Here is a 23,105-nt window from a genome sequence, read left to right as displayed (position 1 = left end):
GTGTGTGTGTGTGCTTGAGAGAGAGAGAGAGAGAGAGTGATCGAGAATTGCGACGGCATCAATGACGGCAAGGCGGTTAAGCACGACATTGACGGTGGCTCCTTCTTCTCCACAGCACAGGATCCTTCACAACAGAAGCATTGAGCGGTGAGTGACACACCCCTGCCCCTTTGAGCTTGCTAGGATCTTCTAGTTGTGTGTTTGCAGCCTTTAGAGTCTCGCACACAATGCATAGGCAAGTTCCCAGTTTTGACACGTACATAAAAGCATACATTTTTGGCACCACTGCCGGGGACTGCCTTGCACTAAGCTTGAGGAGCAATCCGTGCTACCTCAGGAAGCCTTCACATCTGTTTTCTGGTTTTTTGCTGAGTTGTGTGAGAATTGTTAAGTGGCTACAATGGGCAGTTTTAGCACGTTTTGGTAAGCTCTATTAAGTGTTGCAGTGTACTTGTTTTTGCTAGATATGTTAGATCTGTAATGGAAGGTGTTAGCCGATCTCTTAGTTAGTGTAAATCGGTAATGTGCAGTAGACAGTGAGTAGATTGAGTACTCTGAGTGAGCAGTGTTGTTGTGTTAGGACCAGGACTAGGACTAGGTCAAGGACTAGGTCTAGGACCAGGACCAAGACTAGGACTAGGACCAAGACCAGGACCAGGACCAGGTCCATGTCCATGTCCGTACATTGAGTACTCTGTGAGTGAGCAGTGTTGTTGTTTAAGGAAGTGTAGACATTGTGTAGCTTATTGTGATAATGTGTGAATGGAGGTAATTAGTGTTAATTAGCTATATTAGTTGTAAGGAGGTTAGACAGATCCACATAGAGCTGCCATGTGCGTGTGTGAGCTAGGCCCCCATGCGCAACATTATCCACTTTTTTTTATTAAAAAAATTGAAAAAAAAAGTTTTGTTCAAAAAATAAAAACTAAAAAAAAACATTCGGAATATCTGAGACCAAAAAGAAAATTCAAAAACAAAAAGAAAATAAAAAAAAGTGCCCATCAAGAGTGTCTCCGTTTACGTGGGCACTCATTATTCCTGTACCTTAGGCTCTAGGCCCTCAGTGGGAACCCAAGGCAGTACCACTCAGGACCCACATATTGCATCTAGTGACTCTTCCTCTGACTACGACGTCATGGAGGGTTACCCAATGCCTAATCCCAATAGCTCAAGCCAAGACATGCATGCCATGGGCCCACGTTCTGGGCCGAGCATGCTTTGCCACTTGAAGGAAAACTTTAGTAGAGCCACTCGCTCCGAACATGGAGCTAACATTGTAAATGAGGGGGTGGGGAAGTAAATTTTCCATTCATGACCAACATAGACCCCATGATCCTACAGAATGTGCACTCATCAGAGCTATTCCCCTCCAAGGTTATATTACCTGACGGTAGAAGCCTTCCCAAAGTGCAAGAGGTTGAGCGGTATATCATCGTGGCTAGGAAAAAGGAAATCAAGAGCTTACATAGGGCAGAGCAAAGGAGAGAGTTAAAAGAAAAATCCCCTATGTCAATATCCATGCCAGGTGAGCAATCAAGTGCTCCTGAATTAGCGACCACTAAGGGTCAACCCATAGAGAGCCACATTGCATCTAGTTCAAAGGACACCCCTAGCACCTCAATCCTAGATGGAGTGTTCCTAAACAAAAACTGGGAGTATGAACTAAAAATGGAGACTTTAACCGACCTATACACAGATCACACCTATCACGTGGGTTTGTTAGATGTCCTACAATCCACAATTGGTGCCACTAGTGTAGAGGATCAACAATAAAGAGTTTGTGAGGTCATCCATAGGTTTATTGAGCTAAATAGACAGAACAAGGGGATCCACATTCCTTCAATATGAGATTCTTGGTGGATACATGGAAGGCTAAACAACCAACCTTATCGCACATGGAGACTCCCTCAATAAATCCGATGGATCCTCCATATGTTGTTTCACCAGGGGTCTTAGTAAAATCTGAACCCACAAGTGATAGCTTTACCTTTCCAAGTCTAGCTCATATTTCCCTTGATAACACCATGGCTACCATGCCTACCCCAATGATGGGCATGCCAAGAAACACGCCATGGACCTCTTTTGTTAGAAAAGCACCACTACATGATAGCTCAGCGCTTGCAATAATACTTACAAGTGTATATCAATCATATGAACCTATAGGTCCTCATACTCATGTAGCTCCTACCCCTCCCATTGTTTCAACAACCTATGCTCCACAACCACAACATCAAAGCTCTTACTTCAATGGGACCATACTGACTAGCATTAGCATGTCACATTCAATGTCTGTCATGCCTAGGGCCACACATATGAAATTTGGTCCGCCACATGGCACAACACCATACCAAACTTGGAATCCAAGGGCTTCCTATGCACCAAGCCCAATGCCAATACCTACTCCACATGTAGTCTGTGGAGCACCTTCACCCATGGTGCCTGCTCATTTAGGTGACTTGGCAACATTTTCTCAAGCTATCGATCGATTTATTGCTGAGAATATGTGTAACACACATGATAGGGAGCCTAGAAGTAAGGCAGTACAAATAGCAAAGCTCACACAAAAATTTAGTGGAGACGGGGATGTGAGAAAGCATATCAAAGTGTTTGAACAAATATGCAATTCTGTAGGAGAACACAATGACCTGCATAAGAGTAATGCTTTAAGCCTAACCTTAAGTGGGAAGGTTGGGGATTGGTATAGAACCCGGGTGGAAGAAAAAACGATTTACCCTACTCTTAGGAGACTATTCTTGAAAGAGTACATACGAGAGGGAGTGCTTTGGGGTGTAGCATCTCAGCTCTAAAAATCCCAACAAGAGGAAGGAGAGTCCGTAAGAGACTTTATTAGTCGCTTGAAGCATTTAATTTCTCATTGTAATCCAAATGAGTGCTTCGATAATAACAAATTTCTTGATAGATTCATTAGGGGATTACGACATGACGATATCTACAATGGCCTAGTCTTTAGAGGAATCACCATTTGGGAAGTAGTCACCACCAATGCGATCCAATTGGAGGATAATTTAATGATTCCAGGAGAAAGAGTGTCTGTTGAGCCTAAATCTACTAGCTCGCAAGCATCGGGGCATCAATCGATGACCCTAAAGCCTATTGCTAAGGATCCAAAGATATCTAGGATGACTTTAGTAGATCTCACCAAGACCATTCAAGAGAGTCTTAGAGACAATCGTGCTCTGCAAAACAACCATATGTATCCAAGAAGGGAGCAACAATGGTGCTCAGTTTGCTATGGTCTGCATAGTACCAGTGAATTCCCTACGTTTAGAGTAAAATTCAATGGGAATTGCAATGCATGTGGGAGGTATGATCATCAAGCTAAGGATTGCATAGTATTTAAGCACGCGATGGCCAATATGCCAACCTTTGCATGGATGGACACACCTTGAGTGCCTGCATTGATGCCAGCCCACCTCTTGAACAAACCTCACAACACATGGTCCCTAGGACCCAAAATGTTGTTCAAACAGCATCCTTACCACCTCCAGTGCTAGGACCGCAACCACCACATTCGAGAATCACTTTTGTGAATGAAGTGGGTTGTGAGTCATCTATTGTTGGTTTGGAAGGCTGTGAGGAAGATATAGACCCTAATATTGCCTATCGGATTGATGTGCTTGAAGAAAGTCCACAATACTACATGGAGGACTATTAGGGACAAGTCAAACATGTCTATCAAGTAGCTACTCTTTCTGCAAGAGGCCAAAATATCAATTACACTACCAAGAGACCGCCTCTTCATTGCTATGAGTGTGGGGGTCCACATCGTGTAGCCGAGTGTCCTATTAGGCTACAAAAGAATGCTACACTAATGCAAACCAATCAAGTGAGCACATCTACAATGCCGATACTTATGTGTAACCAATGTGGCATAGATCATTTGATTGCCCAATTCCGATACTCATGTGTAACCAATGTGGCATAGATCATTTGATTGCCCAATGTTTGAATAATCAAAATGCACCAAAGATCACGCCATTAAACTTTATTGAGATTACAGAGAAGCCATCACAAAATACACATGTGGTAATAGTAAATGTACTCACACTATCGATGCTCCAAAAACAAAATTATATTCTTGAGGAAAGGGACATGACATCAATTGCCCAATCTCAGAAGAAGAATAAAAAATGAAGAAAGAGATCGCAAAAAGCAGCGAAGTCAGACCCCATTTCAAAGACCAACATAGGGACTGGTGACGACCCCGTATATATGAACGACGCTGAAGAGGATTCTGATTCAGGTGAAACCATGGAGACCAAAACAACCACTAGGAAAGAAACCAACAAGGAAGATCGTCATGAGCCACAATGGCCAGGACCCAAGAAGAAGATAGGAACTTACACAAACTCTACAGAGGAGATCAAGCAAGTCAAGCAATTAAGGAGTTTGGTAGAAGAGACCCAAAGGGATCTAGAGCCAGCACCTAGGTAGATCTAGATTATACACACAGTGTTCCCTACGCAACAACAACCTCACAAAGTCCATAGACCCCTAGCCATACCTAGTGTCATCCAAGAAGACAGTGACTTGAAGTCATGTAAAATTGGGCGTACTCACTTCTTGTTGGAAACAATGTTTACAGAGGGACTACCTGACCCTATCGAAGAAATGGAGATCCCATCTTCCCCACGTCAAGGAACTTAAGTCCAAAAGGTTTCGTTAAACATTTCATGGCTTCAAATATTAGAACCACCATCATGTCCAAACTATATGGAGACCCCAAGCTATTCTTCGGTCTTCGAGCTTTCCTCAATGCATAACTGAAAGGCGGGCTACCACAATTTTCACAGATGGATGGGGCTAGGGAGGTGCCAATAGAGGAGGAACACTTAGATCCACAACCCAACCTAGATGAGAACTTTATTGTCTATTGTTGAAATACCTATTAACAAGCTAGGAAAATACTTTGAAGGCAATGAATCCAATGCGACCATACCAATCACTACCAAGGGATTAACTGTGAAGGGAATCCTTGATGGTGGCACTGGGGTTAGCATTGTGACTAAAAATTGCTGGGAAACTATGGGAAGACCTCACCTTGGGATCACAACCATAGTAGTAAAGATGGCCAATGGGTCTATTGTTAAACCTATTGGGATGCTAGAAGATCTCAAGATCAAGGTCTCTGGATACAAAATAATAAATACCTTCATTGTTATGGATTTCTCCAAGCACACTATGTCATCTGAGATGATCTTAGGACGTCCTTTCATGAGGGAAGAAAAAATGGTGCATGACTGGTCTAAAAACCATGTCTACTTGCAGCTTCAAGACTCAGTGTATCTTGTAACTGGTCGAGCACATCTTCTAAGAAATAGATTTATAATTGATCATAAATCTGACACCACAGTTCACTCGGCCCCATTGCAGTATTGTTACATATGTAAAATGGACACCAATGTTGGGAAAGATTCTCCTTATATGGATGTTCTACTTGGGATGACTGAGTCTGAAAATGTGGATGGGATCCACCTAGCAACAACCATAAACACTTGTGGAAATAGCGGAACGACCTGGGTAACACCTGAGGGGGATGAAATACCACCACTCGTACCTTTAAATATGATAGAAGCAATGCACATAGCTTTTATTGACCTACAAGATGAAGGCTTAACTGACATTGGAACCAGTAGCGTCTCACAAGACTATAGCCCACACGATTTAGAGTCAGAATCATCAATTGAAATTGACTCTGAGGATGAAGAATCTGAGTTAAATCTTAGTTCAAATGTGGGGGATAAACCATTCAGGGCCCAGTGGTACCCTAGATGGCAATCTATCCAAGAGAGAAGAAGACACAAGTAGCAATTCATCTAGTGACTCTTCACTAGAGATCAGTCGTAATTGAAAATTAGACAAGAAGAGTACGAGATATAAGAGGAGACATTATCAAGCAAATGTGTGTGCTAGAATAAATGAAAATAAATATACCGTGGAATGGCTTAATTATATAGGGGCATGTGATGCTCATCGGAAGTTGGTAGATAATTGGGGTGAATACCTTCAAAGCGTTATGTGGTGTAGTCCACAACCCATTGACATTGCACAGCTAGAGGCTATAAAAAAGCCAAAGTTGAGCCATACCATAAGGAGACGACAAAATTGAGAGTTAGCTCAACAACAAAGGAAGCAAAAGTGAAATCACAGCCCACAGAACAACAAGACCCCACAGACTTACACCCTACACCCGATCATTTCAAATCCTACACCACAGAGGAGCGTAAGGTTGTGTATACAAAGGCTCAAAGAAAACCTATCGATGGAAGTAATGGAGTCTATGACGGTCCAACAATAGTTAAGGAAATAGAGTTAGTAGATCCAAGAGAAGAGTCCAAACCTGTTTTCATTGCCTAAGATCTAACAGAGACTGAGGAGTATGTACTTAAAGAACTTCTCAAGAAATTCAAGGATATATTTGCTTGGACATATCATGATATGAAAGGTGTTCCACCTTCCGTGGTGCAACACACGATTCCCATGAATAGCATGACAAAACTAGTCCAGCAACGACCCTACCCAATGAATCCTAAGTTTGCAAAGATTGTCCAAGAAGAGATTGTAAAGCTTGTCAAATGCAGATTGGTATACCCTATTGAGCACTCAGAATGGGTGTCTCCAATAATGATTGTGCCAAAAAATAATGGGAAACTCAGGGCGTGCGTGGATCTTAAAAAGGTCAATGCCGCCTCTAGGAGGGACCATTACCCTTTGCCATATTCATAACATGTGCTTGAAAGAGTTACAGGGAAGGAAGCTTATAGCTTTTCAGATGGGTACTCTGGATACAACCAAATCACATTTGCACTAGAGGACCAAGCTAAAACAGCTTCTATACCCAAATTCGGAGTGTTCGCATTTCGTGTTATGGCTTTTGGCTTAACCAATGCTCTTGCTACTGATCGGAGCCTATCACAAATTTTTGTTTATCATATTTTGTTGGTTTTCCTTGCTTCTAGAGGTTTACAATAAAAGAAAGAGTGAGAACAACCTCTTGGAAAAAAAAAAATTTAAAAATGATTTGATAGGAATTTTTTCTTGACTAGTTCACCGGAGGTGAAAGGTAGAGGGAGAACCTAGTGGTAAAGGGAAGGAAAAATATGTAAATGTGAAAAGAAAAGATATGATGTGGTTGTGGAGCCATGCACCCATGATTCAAGGGTCATGAGTGGCTCATATCATCATGGCTTTGGAGCCATATGATGATTCAAACAAATGGGACCCAAGTGGAAGACTTGGTAAAGGAAGGAACCAGACACATGATTTTGCTGAATTTTTAAAAAGTACTTCCACTCCGATCCAAGAAAAGTTGTCTTCATCAAAGTTGTAGCTGATGAGCTGGAGATTCTGGCCATATTTTTTTTATAATTTTTGCATCTACAGTCTAGGAGATATGACCAAAATGGCGGACGCCAGTTTTTCCAACTGTGGTGGAGACTACCCCCTCTACCTTTACACACACACACCCTTCCTTTTCCACATTGAGACCTTCTCTAAAAATCAGCCATTAGTCTTCTCACCCTCCTCTCCTTCCTTTTCTCTCTCAAGCTCAAAAACCCATCAAAGTTCCTCTTCTAATCACCTCTCAAGTCATGCTTAATCTTGTTGTAATTCATAAGTTCTCATTAAACCCCTTTCTATTATTACTAGATATGTATTGATTTTATGTAGATTCTTTACATTTTAAAATAAGGAAGCTCTTGGACTCAAGCTATGGAGGAAGGAGTGAAGACAACACAAGTGATGATGGAGCTAATTGGTCAACAAATCACTTGGAAGGAGCTTCTTCATTGGTTGAATGTCCCTAATCAAGCTTCATTTGTACAAATTACACTTGGCTCTTAACCTCACTCCTAATCACTCTCTTTCCTATATAAAGAGGCCTTCCCCTTTGTAATTTCAAGCCTCCCTTAGCCCCATTGAGCCTTTGTATCACTCACCATGAGCCCATAAGCTCATTCATTCACTCTATTCTTGCACATCCTAGAGTGCAAATTGTTTCATGCTAGTAACCTCTCCTCCTCTTACTTATGTTAATTAAGAGAAATGTTTTATATGCGTGTCAGAGTGCTTGATGTGATCTTGGCTAATCCTTGAGTGATTGTTTGGTAATCTATATGCTATTTTTGTGGGGAGTGTTTGAAGTCATCCATTCCTTGTACACACACTACGGTTAATGCTTCATTCATAGTGATCTCTCTCTCTCTCTCTCTCTCTCTCTCTCTCTCTCTCTCTCTCTCTCTCTCTCTCTCTCTCTCTCTCTCTCTCTCTCTCTCTCTCTCTCTTTGTGTAGCGGTCCTAGTCCACGCTTCCAAGACTAGGTGGTGCCCTCATCTCATTTCCCTTGTGGCGCAATGGAGTTTGTTTTGGTGTAGAGGCCGCCATTCCAAATTTCCTTTGTCATAAATTGGTGCCCCCACTGAGGAGTTCTCAAGCAGCGCTCTATCAATCCTATGAAGGAAGATCCATCAAATTCTCCGAGACTTCCACTATGGTCTCCCCAAGAAGCTCGAGAAAAGAAGCGTCTTTATCGACAAACAGCACATATGCGGGTAAAGAGAGTTAACTACACACCCTTCTTTGCTTCAAGGAAAATCTTGTAGTCATCAAGTCCCTAGGTCAAAAAATTGTGTTGAGTGCTTTGTGGCTAGTGTGAAGACACTTCCTTTGAAGCCTCGACTTCAGGTGGTGAAAGCACTCTCAAACTCAGGAATTAACAAGTTTTTGGAGGGGGAGCTACACATCAATGGGGTGCGGTATTGGCAAGAGGCTACATATGGTGATGCACTCCAACTACTACTAGCAAGAAGGCTCAAGGTGGTTGAGAGGGTAGCCATCGAACCCTATGAACTCTACAAAGCTGAAGATGGTCACACCAAAGCTAGGCTAATCACTGGTGAGCAAATTCTTCGCATCTCTCAAATGGTGGGATCCAAGAGAGCTCAACTTCAATGAAGTGCTTTATGGAAGTTTGTATTTAATGCACCAATGAATAATCCCATTTTCAACAACTTTCAATCAGTTCAGAATATTAGGGTGAATGTGCGCATTGATAGAAAGATTTTTTTCCAACAAAGATTGGTCTTCTATTTTGGAGCTGAGAGGTTGAGAGAGATATTGTTGTCCCCTGACCCTATAATATTTCCTATTTTGGAGTATAATGTATCTTTTGATGTTCACATCTTCATCTTGCTTTAAGCATACTCCATGAATCATAGGGATTTATATGGACCTTTCCAACCTCTTGCTAGACAAACTGTGCATATAATAGCTAGCACAAAGCTTAGGTTCCAAAACATCATAAGGGACTTACTAGGCCCTCGTCGTCTAGCTGAGATTAATGCATCTATCAATCCATTTATTCTACCCTTAATAAGATATGATTTGGGCCTAGACGTTTTCATCTTTGTGCTGTATTGAGAGGAAGGCAACCCACTTTTATGATGGCTTTCCCAAATTTTTTTGGGCGTAGTGGGGAAAATGCTGGGGATTTTCTGGATAACTTGGAGATGGCTTTCCTTGTCTCTGGGAGGGATGACGAAGCATTGAAATTGAGAGCTTTTCCTTTGGTGCTCAAAGAAGAAGCTAGGGTATGGTTCCAGGCTCTAGATCCAACCCAAAGAATTGATTGGGAGGGATTGAAGGTGGCTTTCCTACGAAGATTTCAACGAGCCAATTCGGCAGAAGAACTATGGCAACGGCTTCTGTCCCTTCATCAAGTTGACCCTCATGGTTATGCAACCTATGAGGAAGGTTTTCTGAAACTTTGGGGGCAATGGTCAGACTCACTAAACCCTAGTGAGCGAGCTCCCAATTGCCTCCAAAAGGATCGATTTATCTCAGGTTTGTACCCCTTGCTAAGGGAGAAGGTAAAGAGAAAATTTCCAAATGCTTTTGAAGATGCCTTAAGAATTGCTAGGGAAAAGAATAGAAAGATTCTCTATCAATCCCAAGCTGGCCAACTAGCTTTGGGAGGCAATATCACAACTATGGAAGCTTCTCACATACCTCCAAATGTGCCTAATGCACCAGACCTCAATAGAGGTCAACAAGAAGATATGCTCCAACAAATAAACAATCTCACAAACCAGCTAGAGGGGTTGAGAGTAAATCTTGTGCAGGGTGCAAGAAGGCCTATTGAGGGAAATGGTGGGAATCGGCCACCAATGTGACGTCAAGCAAGGGAAATGTTGTGTTACAATTGTGCGGAAAATGGCCACGGCATGTATAATTGCCCTCATCCCAGAAGATATGACTACCCTATCAGAGGTCCTCGACAACAAGTAAGTCCACCCCGTGCTAGAGCTCAAGCACAAGAGCAACCGCAACCTCAAATTTTGCAGCCACCTCGTGCTCAAGCTCAAGCCCCTGCTACTCAACCAAATGTGAGCATCATAAGGATGGAGGAGGTCCTCAAGGGCAGAAGCAACCAGGAAGAAATAGCTAAAGGGAAGATGAAGATAGATGAAGTGGCTACAATGCCTATCAAACGTGTGCGTGTCCAAGAAGAAGTAGGTAAAGAAACAAGCAAGGATGCAAGCAATGAAGCAAGTACATCTCGGGCAACTAAAGATGAAGCCAAGAAGAGAAAGACCCGTACTAGGTCTCAAATTGACATTTCTAATTTCCCTATGGGATCTCGGACACAACCTTATGACTTGACAGCTGATGTGAGTTCTCAAGGACCAAAGATTACTTGGCCACAACTACTTCATATCTCCCCAAAGCTTCGACGACAATGGTCAAAAATGGTGAGCACGAGGGCAAAGCGAAGTAAGCTAGTAAGTGTAATCAAAGCATATGGTCTCAAAGATATAGTGCCTTTGGTGGAGGCTCAAATCAAGGGACAACGGATTCCAAAAACTTACATTGATAGTGGAGCAGAGGTTTGTGTCATGACAGAAAAGCTAATGCATCAATTGGGTTTAGAGGTAATGGAATCATCAAACTTTAGGGCAAAAATGGCCAATAATGTCTCTGTCACTTGTGTGGGTGTAGTGAAAGCTTTGAGAGTTTCTGTTTTTGGAATCACTACAGAGGTTGATGCTTATGTGATGCCAATAAAGGGAGAAGGATACCCCCTTATTTTAGGACGACCTTGGCTCATGGGTATAGGAGCTAGGCAAGATTGGGCAACAGGAGATTTGGAGTTGAGGCCTCGCATGGGTGGCCACAGTCGGAAGGTGGTTTATAACCTAAAGAATGGGCGACAAGAGAACCTTGAACTAGAGACGTCAGCTGATGAGTGGAGCTCAAGTGGATGCTCCTCATCTATGGACGAGGAAGAGAGTTCAAGTGAAGAGAGTGATAGCACTCTCGAAGTCATGGGCGTCACCATAAAGGAAACTACCTCATCAGAAGACAACCCAAGGATCCAAATGGAGAATGTGTGGGATGCCAGCCTAGAGGAGATGTTATCCAAGGATATAAAGGAAGAAGAAAAGGAGGGTTATGTAAATGTTCTCAAGAATCATGCATCATTGTTTATTTCTAATTACACTCACATTACAGGTGTCACTGTAGTGAAGCATCATATCCATCTAAAAGAAGGGAGCAAGCCAGTAGTGCAAAAACTAAGAAGATTAGGAGTTGTGCAACAAAATGCACTGTTGTCTGAGGTGAAGAGACTCTTAGAAGCAGGATTCATATACCCAGTAGAAGATTCAGAATGGGTCTCCCCAGTAGTGGTGAGGCCAAAGAAGAATGGTAAATGGCGAGTGTGCGTGGATTACAAGCCACTAAATGCTGCAACAAAGAGGGACCACTTCCCTCTCCCATTTCAAGATGAGATTCTAAATGAAGTAGCAGGCCATGAGAGATACACAGTGTGTGATGTCTACTCTGGCTACTTTCAAATACGCATTGCAAAGGAGGACTAGAAAAAGACTACTTTCATCACACCATGGGGATGTTTTGCATTTCGAGTCATGCCTTTTGGTCTCACCAACGCTCCAGCCACCTTTCAACGATTCATGAACATGGTCTTCCAACCTTACTTTGGTAAGTCCATAAGGGTTTTCATAGATGACTTTTGTATTTACAGCTCCAAAAGTATGCATCTCAGCAAGATTGATGAAGGATTTACTCGTTTAGCTAAGCTGGGTGGACAACTAAACAAGGACAAATGTCACATTGGGGAAAGCAAGGTTACACTATTAGGGCATGTAGTGTCCATTGATGGAATCGAGGTAGATCTTGAAAAGATAGAAACATTGCTAAATCTACCTTCCCCAACTTCCATCAAACAATTAATCTCCTTCTTGCAAAAGCTAAGATATTTGAGTAGATTCATACACTTACTCTCCCAAGTGATATTTCCTCTACAACAGCTGACTCGTCAAGAGACGCTTGTTTGGAGTGAAGAAAGTGAAGGGCATTTTAGAGAGATTAAAAAAATGTTAGGGTCACTCCCTGTAATCCTCCAACCTTGTTGGGAAGAAACATTCTTTGTAAACCCTAGTGTGGGAGAAGAGGCCATTGGTGCTGCCCTCCTACAAAAAGATCCAAAAACATCCTTTATGAGGCCTGTGTATTTTGCTAGCCGCCTCATGGAAAACACAGAGAAGGCCTACACCATGATGGAACAGCTAGTGTTAGCTCTCATGTTTGCGGTAACCAAATTTCGGCCATACTTGCTACCGAAGAGGTTTGTAATTATCACTGTGGAGGATATGTTTCCCTATGCACTACAACATATGGAAATCTCTGACAAAATAGCAAAGTGGGTGGTGCGACTTCAAGAGTTTGATTATACAATACAGGTTGAAAGAACAACTCGAGCATGCTTAGCCGACATTTTAACAAACAAGTGCTATGAAAAAGTTTTCCATTTGAAGAGAAAGGAACTTCCACCACCTCTAGCTCCAGAGGCTTTGGTCAATGCTTATAGCCTCTACTTTGATGGAGCATACAAGAGAACCAAGGATAAGGAAGCTGCAGGCATCGTGGTCTTATCTCCATTGGGAGAGAGGATCCATGGTGAAGGGATCACTCTAGAAGATGTCCACTCCAACAATGAAGCAGAATATCATGCTCTAATTCATGGCCTTTGTTGGTGCCTTGATAATTCAATTAAGAGATTAAACGCTTTTGGTGACTCCATGCTTTTGGTAAGGCAAATGCAAGGTACATGGGCTTGCAAAAATGCCCGTCTCTCTACTAAAATGAGAGAAGCCAAAGCTCTTATGAGGAGATTTAGGGAGGCACAAGTACATCATGTGCCAAGAGACCAGAACAAAGATGCAGACCACCTAGCATCATCAAAGTTAAATGAGTCAATAGTGGGAGCAGTGGCCATCAAACTTCCACTTCAGCAAGGCAAGGAGGACTTGGAAGATATTATGCACATTCTAGAGCAAGGAGAGGCTCCTAAACACTTGAATGCAGGGGAAAGGCGATGGTTAGCTAGGAAGGCTACCAGGTATCGCATAGTAAATGATGACTTGTATTGTCTAGGTAAGGATGGTGTGCTTAGGAGAGTTCCTTTGAAGAGTGAAATTGAAGAAATTTTAAAAGCTTGTCACGATGATATGTGCGGAGGACACTTTGCACACGACGTCACTAGTAGAAAGGTTCTACAAGCTGGGTTTACTTGGCCAAGTCTTCATCGTGATGTCAAATACTGGTGTCAAACATGTGATGAATGTCAGAAAGCAAGACCACGACGGCTCATAGCTGAACCTCATAACCCAATAAAGGTATATGGGCCCTTTGAGAAGTGGGGAATTGATGCCATAGGACCTCTACCACGCACTCAGTCAGGTAAAGAGTACATCATCATGGGAGTAGACTACATGACTAGATGGGCTGAGGCTATGCCGACCAATAGAATTACTGCTAAGGATGTGAGTCAGTTCATCTTTGACCACATCTGTTGCCGGTTTGGCACCCCTCTTGAAATACTATCTGATAGAGGACCAGGGTTTAGAGCAGACTTGGTAGGAGAACTCATGAAGAAGCTAAATATTCAGCATCAACACTCTACTCCTTACTACCCTCGGTGCAATGGTTTGGTGGAAAAGGTAAATGGAATCATTTGCAAAATTCTCACCAAACAGGTACATGCTAGGTGCCAAGATTGGGACAAACACCTGAATGGAGCTCTATGGGCCTATAGAACCTCCTTCAAAACCACATTAGGGTACACAACCTTTCATTTGGTTTATGGAAAGGAGGCGCTTTTGCCCATTGAAGTGAAGTTAACAAGTCTTCGAATATTGGGTAGCGAGGTAGGCTCTCAAAAGGAGAAAGTACATCAAAGGATCATGGATTTAGAGAGGTTGCAATTGGATCGTGAAGAAGCCATCAACCACTATTCTCAAGAAGCAGAGAAGCGCAGAGAAAAGTTCAACAAAAAGCTAGCATCCAAAGACATCAAAAAGGGATCTCTAGTGCTTCGATATGACAATCGCTTCGACGCTCGTAAGGATGGAAAGTTTCTTTTCCGATGGGAAGGCCCGTTCTTGGTCACCAAAAAGTTCAAAAATGGCTCTTACAGACTTCAAGACATTGATGGTAAAGTGCACAAGACCAGGACAAATGGATGGCGTCTAAAGCCTTATCACATCAGGATAAGGTCAGCTCAAGATCAAAGAAAGTAGGCTAGAGGCATAAATACCCCTAGCCAGGTTTGGGGGGACTATGATCCGAGCCTATCACAAATTTTTGTTTATCATATTTTGTTGGTTTTCCTTGCTTCTAGAGGTTTACAATAAAAGAAAGAGTGAGAACAACCTCTTGGAAAAAAAAAATTTTAAAAAAATGATTTGATAGGAATTTTTTCTTGACCAGTTCACCGGAGGTGAAAGGTAGAGGGAGAACCTAGTGGTAAAGGGAAGGGAAAATATGTAAATGTGAAAAGAAAAGATATGATGTGGTTGTGGAGCCATGCACCCATGATTCAAGGGTCATGAGTGGCTCATATCATCATGGCTTTGGAGCCATATGATGATTCAAACAAATGGGACCCAAGTGGAAGACTTGGTAAAAGAAGGAACCAGACACATGATTTTGCTGAATTTTTAAAAAGTACTTCCACTCCGATCCAAGAAAAGTTGTCTTCATCAAAGTTGTAGCTGATGAGCTGGAGATTCTGGCCATATTTTTTTTATAATTTTTGCATTTACGGTCTAGGAGATATGGCCAAAATGGCGGGCGCCAGTTTTTCCAACTGTGGTGGAGACCACCCCCTCTACCTTTACACACACACACCCTTCCTTTTCCACATTGAGACCTTCTCTAAAAATCAGCCATTAGTCTTCTCACCCTCCTCTCCTTCCTTTTCTCTCTCAAGCTCAAAAACCCATCAAAGTTCCTCTTCTAATCACCTCTCAAGTCATGCTTAATCTTGTTGTAATTCATAAGTTCTCATTCAACCCCTTTCTATTATTACTAGATATGTATTGATTTTATGTAGATTCTTTACATTTTAAAATAAGGAAGCTCTTGGACTCAAGCTATGGAGGAAGGAGTGAAGACAACACAAGTGATGATGGAGCTAATTGGTCAACAAATCACTTGGAAGGAGCTTCTTCATTGGTTGAATGTCCCTAATCAAGCTTCATTTGTACAAATTACACTTGGATCTTAACCTCACTCCTAATCACTCTCTTTCCTATATAAAGAGGCCTCCCTTTGTAATTTCAAGCCTCCCTCAGCCCCATTGAGCCTTTGTATCACTCACCATGAGCCCATAAGCTCATTCATTCACTCTATTCTTGCACATCCTAGAGTGCAAATTGTTTCATGCTAGTAACCTCTCCTCCTCTTACTTATGTTAATTAAGAGAAATGTTTTATATGCATGTGAGAGTGCTTGATGTGATCTTGGCTAATCCTTGAGTGATTGTTTGGTAATCTATATGCTATTTTTTTGGGAGTGTTTAAAGTCATCCATTCCTTGTACACACACTACGGTTAATGCTTCATTCGTAGTGATCTCTCTCTCTCTCTCTCTCTCTCTCTCTCTCTCTCTCTCTCTCTCTCTCTCTCTCTCTCTCTCTCTCTCTCTCTGTGTGTGTAGCGGTCCTAGTCCACGCTTCCAAGACTAGGTGGTGCCCTCATCTCATTTCCCTTGTGGCGCAATGCAGTTTGTTTTGGTGTAGAGGCCGCCATTCCAAATTTCCTTCGTCACTACCTTCCAAAGATTAATAAACACTGCTTTTAGAGAATATTTGAGGGAGTTTTGCGAAGATTTCTTAGATGACTTTTGTGTTTATTCCTCTTGGGAAGAACATCTATCATGTTTACAAAAAGTGTTTAAGAAGTGCAGATTGTATCGCATCTCCTTAAACCCTTTCAAAGGTGTAAGGTCCCTCCCTAAACCCTAGAATCATTCAGAATTTTTTTGGCCTAGAAAATAATTTAGAAAAAGTAAGATCGACAAAGAAGTTATACGGACAACGAGACTTTACTCCAGAATGAAAAGACAAGGATATTTCAGATAAGAAATTACGTCATCCCTATATTTTTCCTTTAAGATTAAGATTATTTTATACTTCTTTATCAAAAGCCGCGTGGGAACTGATCTAGATCGAGAACTAGGAGGAAAAGGGACTAACTTAATTGAAAGGTAAAGTTAAGAGATAAGAACTAAGAAGAAAATTGGGGTCCAATAGCATTTGAGAAGAGAAATGGGGTCCAATAGCAATTGAGAGGAGAATTGGGGTCCAATAGCATTTGAGAAGAGAAATAGGGTCCAATAGCATTTGAGAAGAGAAATAGGGTCCAATAGCATTTGAGAAGAGAATTTGGGGTCCAATAGGAATTGAGAAGAGAATTGGGGTCCAATACAAATTATGAAGAGAATTCCACCCACCATTTCCTATATAAACACCCCCTCTCCTTTGTATTTTTACACACACATTTATTTCTAAGCTACTTGCATACTTGCCATGCTCAAGACTATGCTTAAGTAAATCAAGGTTTCCATTAAACCTTGCTCTTGCTCTCTCCCTCTCTTGAAGGCCAAACCCTCAACTCTATTCCTCTCTTGACGGCCAAACCCTTGAGGGTTTTGTGAAGAAGCTCCTCTCTCCTTCCTCTTCATCCTAAATCCCTTTCCTTCCTCCTTGAGCCTCACATCTCTTCAAGAAGGACTTCAACCCCACTTCCCTCTTGTTTGGAGGAGGTAATCTTCATTTCTAGTAGGATTAATTAATCCACGTTTTAATACTAGGAAGGTTTATGTGCATCATTTTAGGTTTAAGCTTTAATGGTAACCTTGGAATTAGGGTTAAGTATTAATGGTAGCTATGCATCATAAAGTTAAGCTTTAAAGGTAGATTTACTCTCGTAAGCTAAGCTTTAATGGTAACTTTGCACTTAGGTGTAAGCCTTAGTGACTACCTTGTATTTTTAGGTTTTAAGCTTTGATGGGAACCTTGCAATTAGGGTCAAGTGATAAGAGTATCTATGCATCATAACGTTAAGCTTCAAAGGTAGATTTACTCTCGTAAGCTACGCTTTAATGGTAACTTTGCACTTAGATGTAGGCTATAGTGATTACCTTGCATTTTTAGGTTTTAAGCTTTAATGAAAACCTTGCAATTAGGGTTAAGTGATAAGAGTATCTACACATCATAAAGTTAAGCTTCAAAGGTAGATTTGCACTCGTAAGCTAAGCTTTAATGGTAACTTTGCACTTAGATGTAAGCTTTAGTGATTACGTTGCATTTTTAGGTTTTAAGCTTTAATGGAAACCTTGCAATTAGGATCAAGTGATTTAAGAGGATCTATGCGTCATAAAGTTAAGCTTCAAAGGTAGATTTGCTCTCTTAATGGTAACTTTGCACTTATGTGTAAGCTTTAGTGACTACCTTGTATTTTAGGTTTAAGCTTTAATGAAGAGCTCGAAAACTCATAAATTATAGAATGACCTTCTAGCTTCCTAAAAATGGAAAGCTAGGTACCATAGGAAAGAGTAGTTGTCTAAGCTCGATAGAAGTAGTTCAATTTTTGGTATTGAAGAGTATTTCTAAAGTTTTCAATTTCAAGTTTGTTTTCAAATACGGGATGGGGGAGATAGGGGATAACTTCGCGAAATTGATCTCCGTGTTGTTTGAACCAAAAACTCTATAAGCTTCCATGGAGATGCCCCATGGATGGCAAAGGATTGTAAATACCTAGGAATTGACAAAATGGGGATTGAACTTAAAAAGTTGGCATTTCCGAAGAGACATTAACCATCACATGCCTATGGCAAAAACGCGCTTGTATTTTCTACTGTTTGTAGATAATTAATGAAAGTAGGAATTAAGGTTGATAAATGAATGAACCTACAAATTACCAACTAGGAGTTAAAAAGGAATCTCGAGAGGTGATAGGGATAGCCCATTGCAAAACATAGATTTAACTAGGAGTTTTGAAGATTGCCTGGAAATGACCGGGAACCAAGATGGATCTTCTTGTGGTCAATTTGATTGAAAGGCCGGCCCATTGAGAGTATTCTCTTGGGGAACTTGTCGGAGATTAGTCCTTTTCGGCTAGGGTAGTGTAACCGGCAAGTTGTTATACCTAGGTCATTCATGCCCGAGGGATACGGGATGAATGGGTTTGTTTTATTTTTGCCCGGCCGAGTGGAGTACCCACGGTATCTTATTGGAAATCGGCCAAAATCCGTGTATGGCCTGATGCCAATAGTTGGATGAGAAGGTTATACTCAGGGAGGATGATGTGAACTTAATTAAGGAAATTTGTTTCGACTTGGTTGCTTAAAAAGGAACTGGAAAGGCTAGGAATATAGGGGCTATCCTGTGCATCTGTTCACCAGATGGTGCTATATCTCTCGAAATAAAATTCTTAGCAAGGAATGATTAAATTACTTGATGAGCCTTTCCCAAACACTTAATTCTGGGAAATTTTGTGAAGGTGATGCCATTTTGATGGCTTGTAATCGATTATCTTGGCCTGAATGGGGAGGTAAGATGAATTGGTTGAAACTAAATGCGTTGCATGATTAGTTAGGAAACTAGTTACAAGCTAATTATAGCAGATCAAGAAAAGGAAATGAATTAAAAGTTTCTAAATAAGGATCTGGTGGGAACAACCAGATGATTTTCCCTGAACGAGGATATGCAACAGATTGCATGTTGCTTGTTGTTTGATGATGTCTGATAGACTACTGTCTTCCTAATTTTCTGGTAGTTAAGTACTACCTCGGGAAGGGATTTTAATGAAATGGTTTGGTGAGTGGGCGGATCCGGAGGGTCAGATGGCCGGATTTTGATTTAAAAACTTTTATGTTAAACGCTAGGACTACGTGGGATAAAAATGGGTAATTGGGGACGAGCAAGACCAGGTAGGATTGCCAAATCCCTCTTCTTAGGGGAAAGTGATAACTGCCGTGCCTGCTTGTCAGGAAAAAGGGGTCATCGCCATGAACCAAGGGAGAACAAGAAAGTAAGAGCAGATCCTCAAGTTAAAGATCAAGAGAATCAAGACTAAGGACCACGATTCTGGGTGCGGAAAGCTGTCAAGGACAGATTGATTATGACAAACGGATAGAATCATTGAATGAAGGGATGTACCCCCTTGGGTTGGCAATCGAGATAGGCCGGAGTCCTGTCTGAGTGTCGGTCCCAAGTGGGAGGGATACCTGCAGATAGATCTACGTCATTCCCTGGAACGGTCTGGAGGACTGAGGAAGGTGAGTAGGGTCGAGTCTGGGTATGTCCCTCACATTGGGTTGGCGTTCGAGATAGGCCGGAGTCCTGTCTGAGTGTCGGTCCCAAGTGGGAGGGATACCTGCAGATAGATCTATGTCATTCCCTGGAATGGTCTGGAGGACTGAGGGAGGTGAGTAGGGTCGAGTTTGGGTTTTGCCCTCACAAGTGGTATCAGAGCCTAATTTTGAATCTTGGACCTTGGAATTTAGAATTTTGGATTTAAGATTAATGCATGAGAGAAAAACAACTCAGTCTAGCACCCAAATTTGAATTATATTACAAAATGAAGTCTTGAGTTTCCAATAATTATTCAAACATTTTCAGATCGCTTGGGATCTGTCAGAAGAAATTCAGCAGATTGTTTGTGAGAGGATGGACCCTGCTTCGCTAGAGCAAAGGCTCTCTATGCTGGAACATTTTCGAGAACTCTTTTTTCCAAAAACAAGTGAAGATCCCACTCAGGAATGGAAGACTACCACATCAAATGAAGTAACCCGAGTATTGATGTTTGGCCATAAGTACCTTCTAGATAACTTACATCTAGCCATGATCAAAGAAAAGCTAGGACTAGGACCCAAGAGATACTACATTCTCAAGAGTTTTGCAGCAAACTTTGAGAGCAAACTTTTACTCGCCCTCTCCTATGTACCTCGTGAAAAGATTTGTATCTACCCAAAGCCACTAAAATTAAAGGGACCTTTTCTGCATTCCCCCTGGAAGGAAATCGGGGAAGCAATTTGTAAGCAGCCCCATATTTCAAGGAAGGATCATAAGGTTCTATTTGACTACCTAGATTATGACAAGACAGAGTAGCACGGAATATCCACTTCTTGGATTTTTGTAACCCAATATTTATTCTATGAATCAAAGAGAGATTATCTTTTGAATCATACTGTCTACTATCTCTGGTGTGATCCTAAGTGAGATTTTCTTTTCTTTTTTATTTGAAAGTCTCTGTCTGATAGCGATTGCCTTAAATACCACAAGTCAATAGTCTAATATGAAAGGATTAGAATGGCAAAGTTGTGAACGTTGAATAATTAAATATTATGAACCGGCACTAAGCATGAGATATAATGTTGCTCACAGAATTAAATCATGCCTCCTAGAAGAGCTGCTCCCAGAGGAAGAGGAACTCCCCCTCCCCCTGCAGATCAAGCTTTTCCCGTAGCGGAAATGGAGGCTATTCCAAAAGGATATTTCGGGAGAGACAAAGACATAAAGTCACTGCTCCAGCCGGTCCAACCTGGAGCTTTTTCAGGAGAAGGCCCAAACGTCAAAAAAGGGCTAGAAGAATGGATCATCTCCATGGAGGACTATTTTGATCTGGCTAAGTATAATCATCTCGCCCAGAGCATCATGGGTAGAGCCAAGTTAACAGGATCACCAAAGTTATGGTGGAAGTTAAACTGCCAGTCAAGAGGCGTGGCAGAAGGTACCCAGAGTTGGGAAGAATTGCAGCGCCACCTGAAAGAGCGATATTGGCCTATGAAATACTCAACCACAAAGATGAATGATTTTTTAGCCTGTACTCGGAGAGGAAGAGCTATTGACATCTATTATGAAGACTTTGTCAGACTCTCCAGATATGCCCCTCTGATCAGCGAAGAGCAGAAACTCAGGCGCTTCATCTTGGGTTTGGAAGGCAAGCTCGCAGATGAAGTAGAGGCTCTATGCCCTGCAAATCTAGCAAATGCACTAATACGAGCTAAGCCCAAAAGCCTCCTCAAAAGCAATAATCAGCAAGGAGAGAGAAAGGGGGATCTACCCCTTCATTTTGAACCATCTTACAGGCCACCAAAGTTCCAGAATATGAACCAATCTAGAAATCAGCCTACCGTTCAACCTGTTCAAGTAAACGCCCTTCCTATAACTCACGGCGGAAGACAAATTCAATGTTTTGAGTGCCATGAATGGGGACACAAGAAGACAGATTGTCCTCGGAGAAGTAGAAATCCCGGCCCTTATTACCAAAACCAGCGACCTCAAAGGCAACCAACTGCTAACAGAAATCAAGCAAGGAACCCTGGGCCAGTTATTCAGCGTCCCAACCCACCTCCCACAAGGGTTACATCCAACCATGTGACTATCACGGATGAGGTGGAGGAGCAGGCACAGATCTATGCAGCCCTGGACCCAAGTGGTAAGAATAAGCAATTTTCTATACTAGAAGCACAAGGGGATTACCAGGGTAAACCCTTAGTTTTTTTAATTGACTCTGGTAGCTCGCATTCATTCATCTCCCCTGCCACTATCAAGCGTCCACATTTAGAACCTCAACCTACAGGTAAGAATCTAAGAGTCTCATTAGCTAGCGGGGCAACCTTGTCTTGAGAAGAGCAGATTGTAGAACTCCCTTTCCAATTAGAAGGTTATTCCACTAGCCAGAAGCTTAGAGTCCTTAAGATGGGGAAATTCCACGGAATCTTGGGGATGGATTGGTTAAGTCTGAATAAGGCTGATATCCATTGTAGCCAGGGAACGGTATCCTTCCTTTCAGCTAGTAAGGAACGGGTAGAAATCCACGGGAGAAGAGGAAAAGCCCCACTAAGGGTAGTTAAGGCCAAGCAGTTAATGAAAGGGTTACGAAAAGGATTGCCTCTCTATGTCCTAAAGCTAAACAAACCTGAGGAAGAGCCAGAAAAGCAAGAACCAGAATGGTTGAGTGAATACCAAGACGTCTTTCCTGAGGAGCTAACAGACCTTCCCCCAACCAGAGGGCTAGTACATGATATTACCTTAGTTCCCGGAGCCCAACCCATTGCCAAGTCACCCTACAAGATGTCTCTTTCGGAAGCTTTAGAGCTGAAGGATCAACTCACTCAACTCCTTGAACAGGGATTTATCAGGTAAATTGTTTCTCCGTGGGGTGCCTCAATCTTATTTCTACAGGGAATAGGTTTTCATCATCATGGGTGTTGACTACATGACACGATGGGCGGAAGCAACAAGCACAACCCGAATCACAGCTGAAGAGGTATCAAAGTTTATTTTTGACCATATTTGTAGTAGGTTTGGAACACCCCTAGAAATCTTATCAGATCGAGGCCCGGGTTTTAGGGCTGACCTTCTGAATGATCTCTTGAGGAGGTTAAAAGTGAAACACCTGCATTCCACACCCTACTATTCTCAATGCAATGGATTGGTGGAAAAAGTGAATGGAATGATATGTAAGATCATTTCTAAGCAGGTTGTGGACCGGCCTAATGATTGGGATCGCCATTTGAGGGCTTCTCTTTGGGCGTATAGGACATCTTTCAAGGTATCTACCCAATTCACCCCTTTTCATCTAGTTTATGGACAGGAGCACTTTTCCCCATTGAGGTAGAGCTCTCAAGCTTGCGCGTTCTTGCAAGAGTGGCAAAAAAACCAAAAGAGGTTCTACATGAAAGGATCTTAGATCTCCAACGACTTGAGCTAG

At 42.0% G+C, this 23,105-nt stretch overlaps 1 protein-coding gene across 1 annotated transcript; it reads left to right on the top strand.

Moving 5' to 3' along the window:
- The first annotated feature begins 20,782 nt into the window (after positions 1-20,782).
- LOC147421829 (uncharacterized) lies at positions 20,783-22,537 on the top strand. Its single transcript, XM_086502977.1, has 2 exons — positions 20,783-21,971; positions 22,056-22,537. The coding sequence occupies exons 1-2, from the start codon at positions 20,783-20,785 to the stop codon at positions 22,535-22,537; spliced, it is 1,671 nt and encodes a 556-aa protein (XP_086359103.1).
- Positions 22,538-23,105: the final 568 nt, after the last annotated feature.

The sequence above is a fragment of the Adiantum capillus-veneris genome, chromosome 27, assembly GCF_014529385.1.
Source record: "Adiantum capillus-veneris isolate H3 chromosome 27, ASM1452938v2, whole genome shotgun sequence".
Lineage (NCBI taxonomy): Eukaryota > Viridiplantae > Streptophyta > Polypodiopsida > Polypodiales > Pteridaceae > Adiantum > Adiantum capillus-veneris.
This window is presented reverse-complemented; position numbering and strand designations above follow the sequence as displayed.

What these genes read in the sequence shown, in the direction of transcription:
- LOC147421829 (XM_086502977.1), top strand. Translation starts at nt 20,783, where the DNA reads ATGCCTCCTAGAAGAGCTGCTCCCAGAGGAAGAGGAACTCCCCCTCCC. An exon ending in TTTAGAACCTCAACCTACAG is followed by an intron (nt 21,972 to 22,055) that starts GTAAGAATCTAA and finishes TCCAATTAGAAG; the next exon opens with GTTATTCCACTAGCCAGAAG.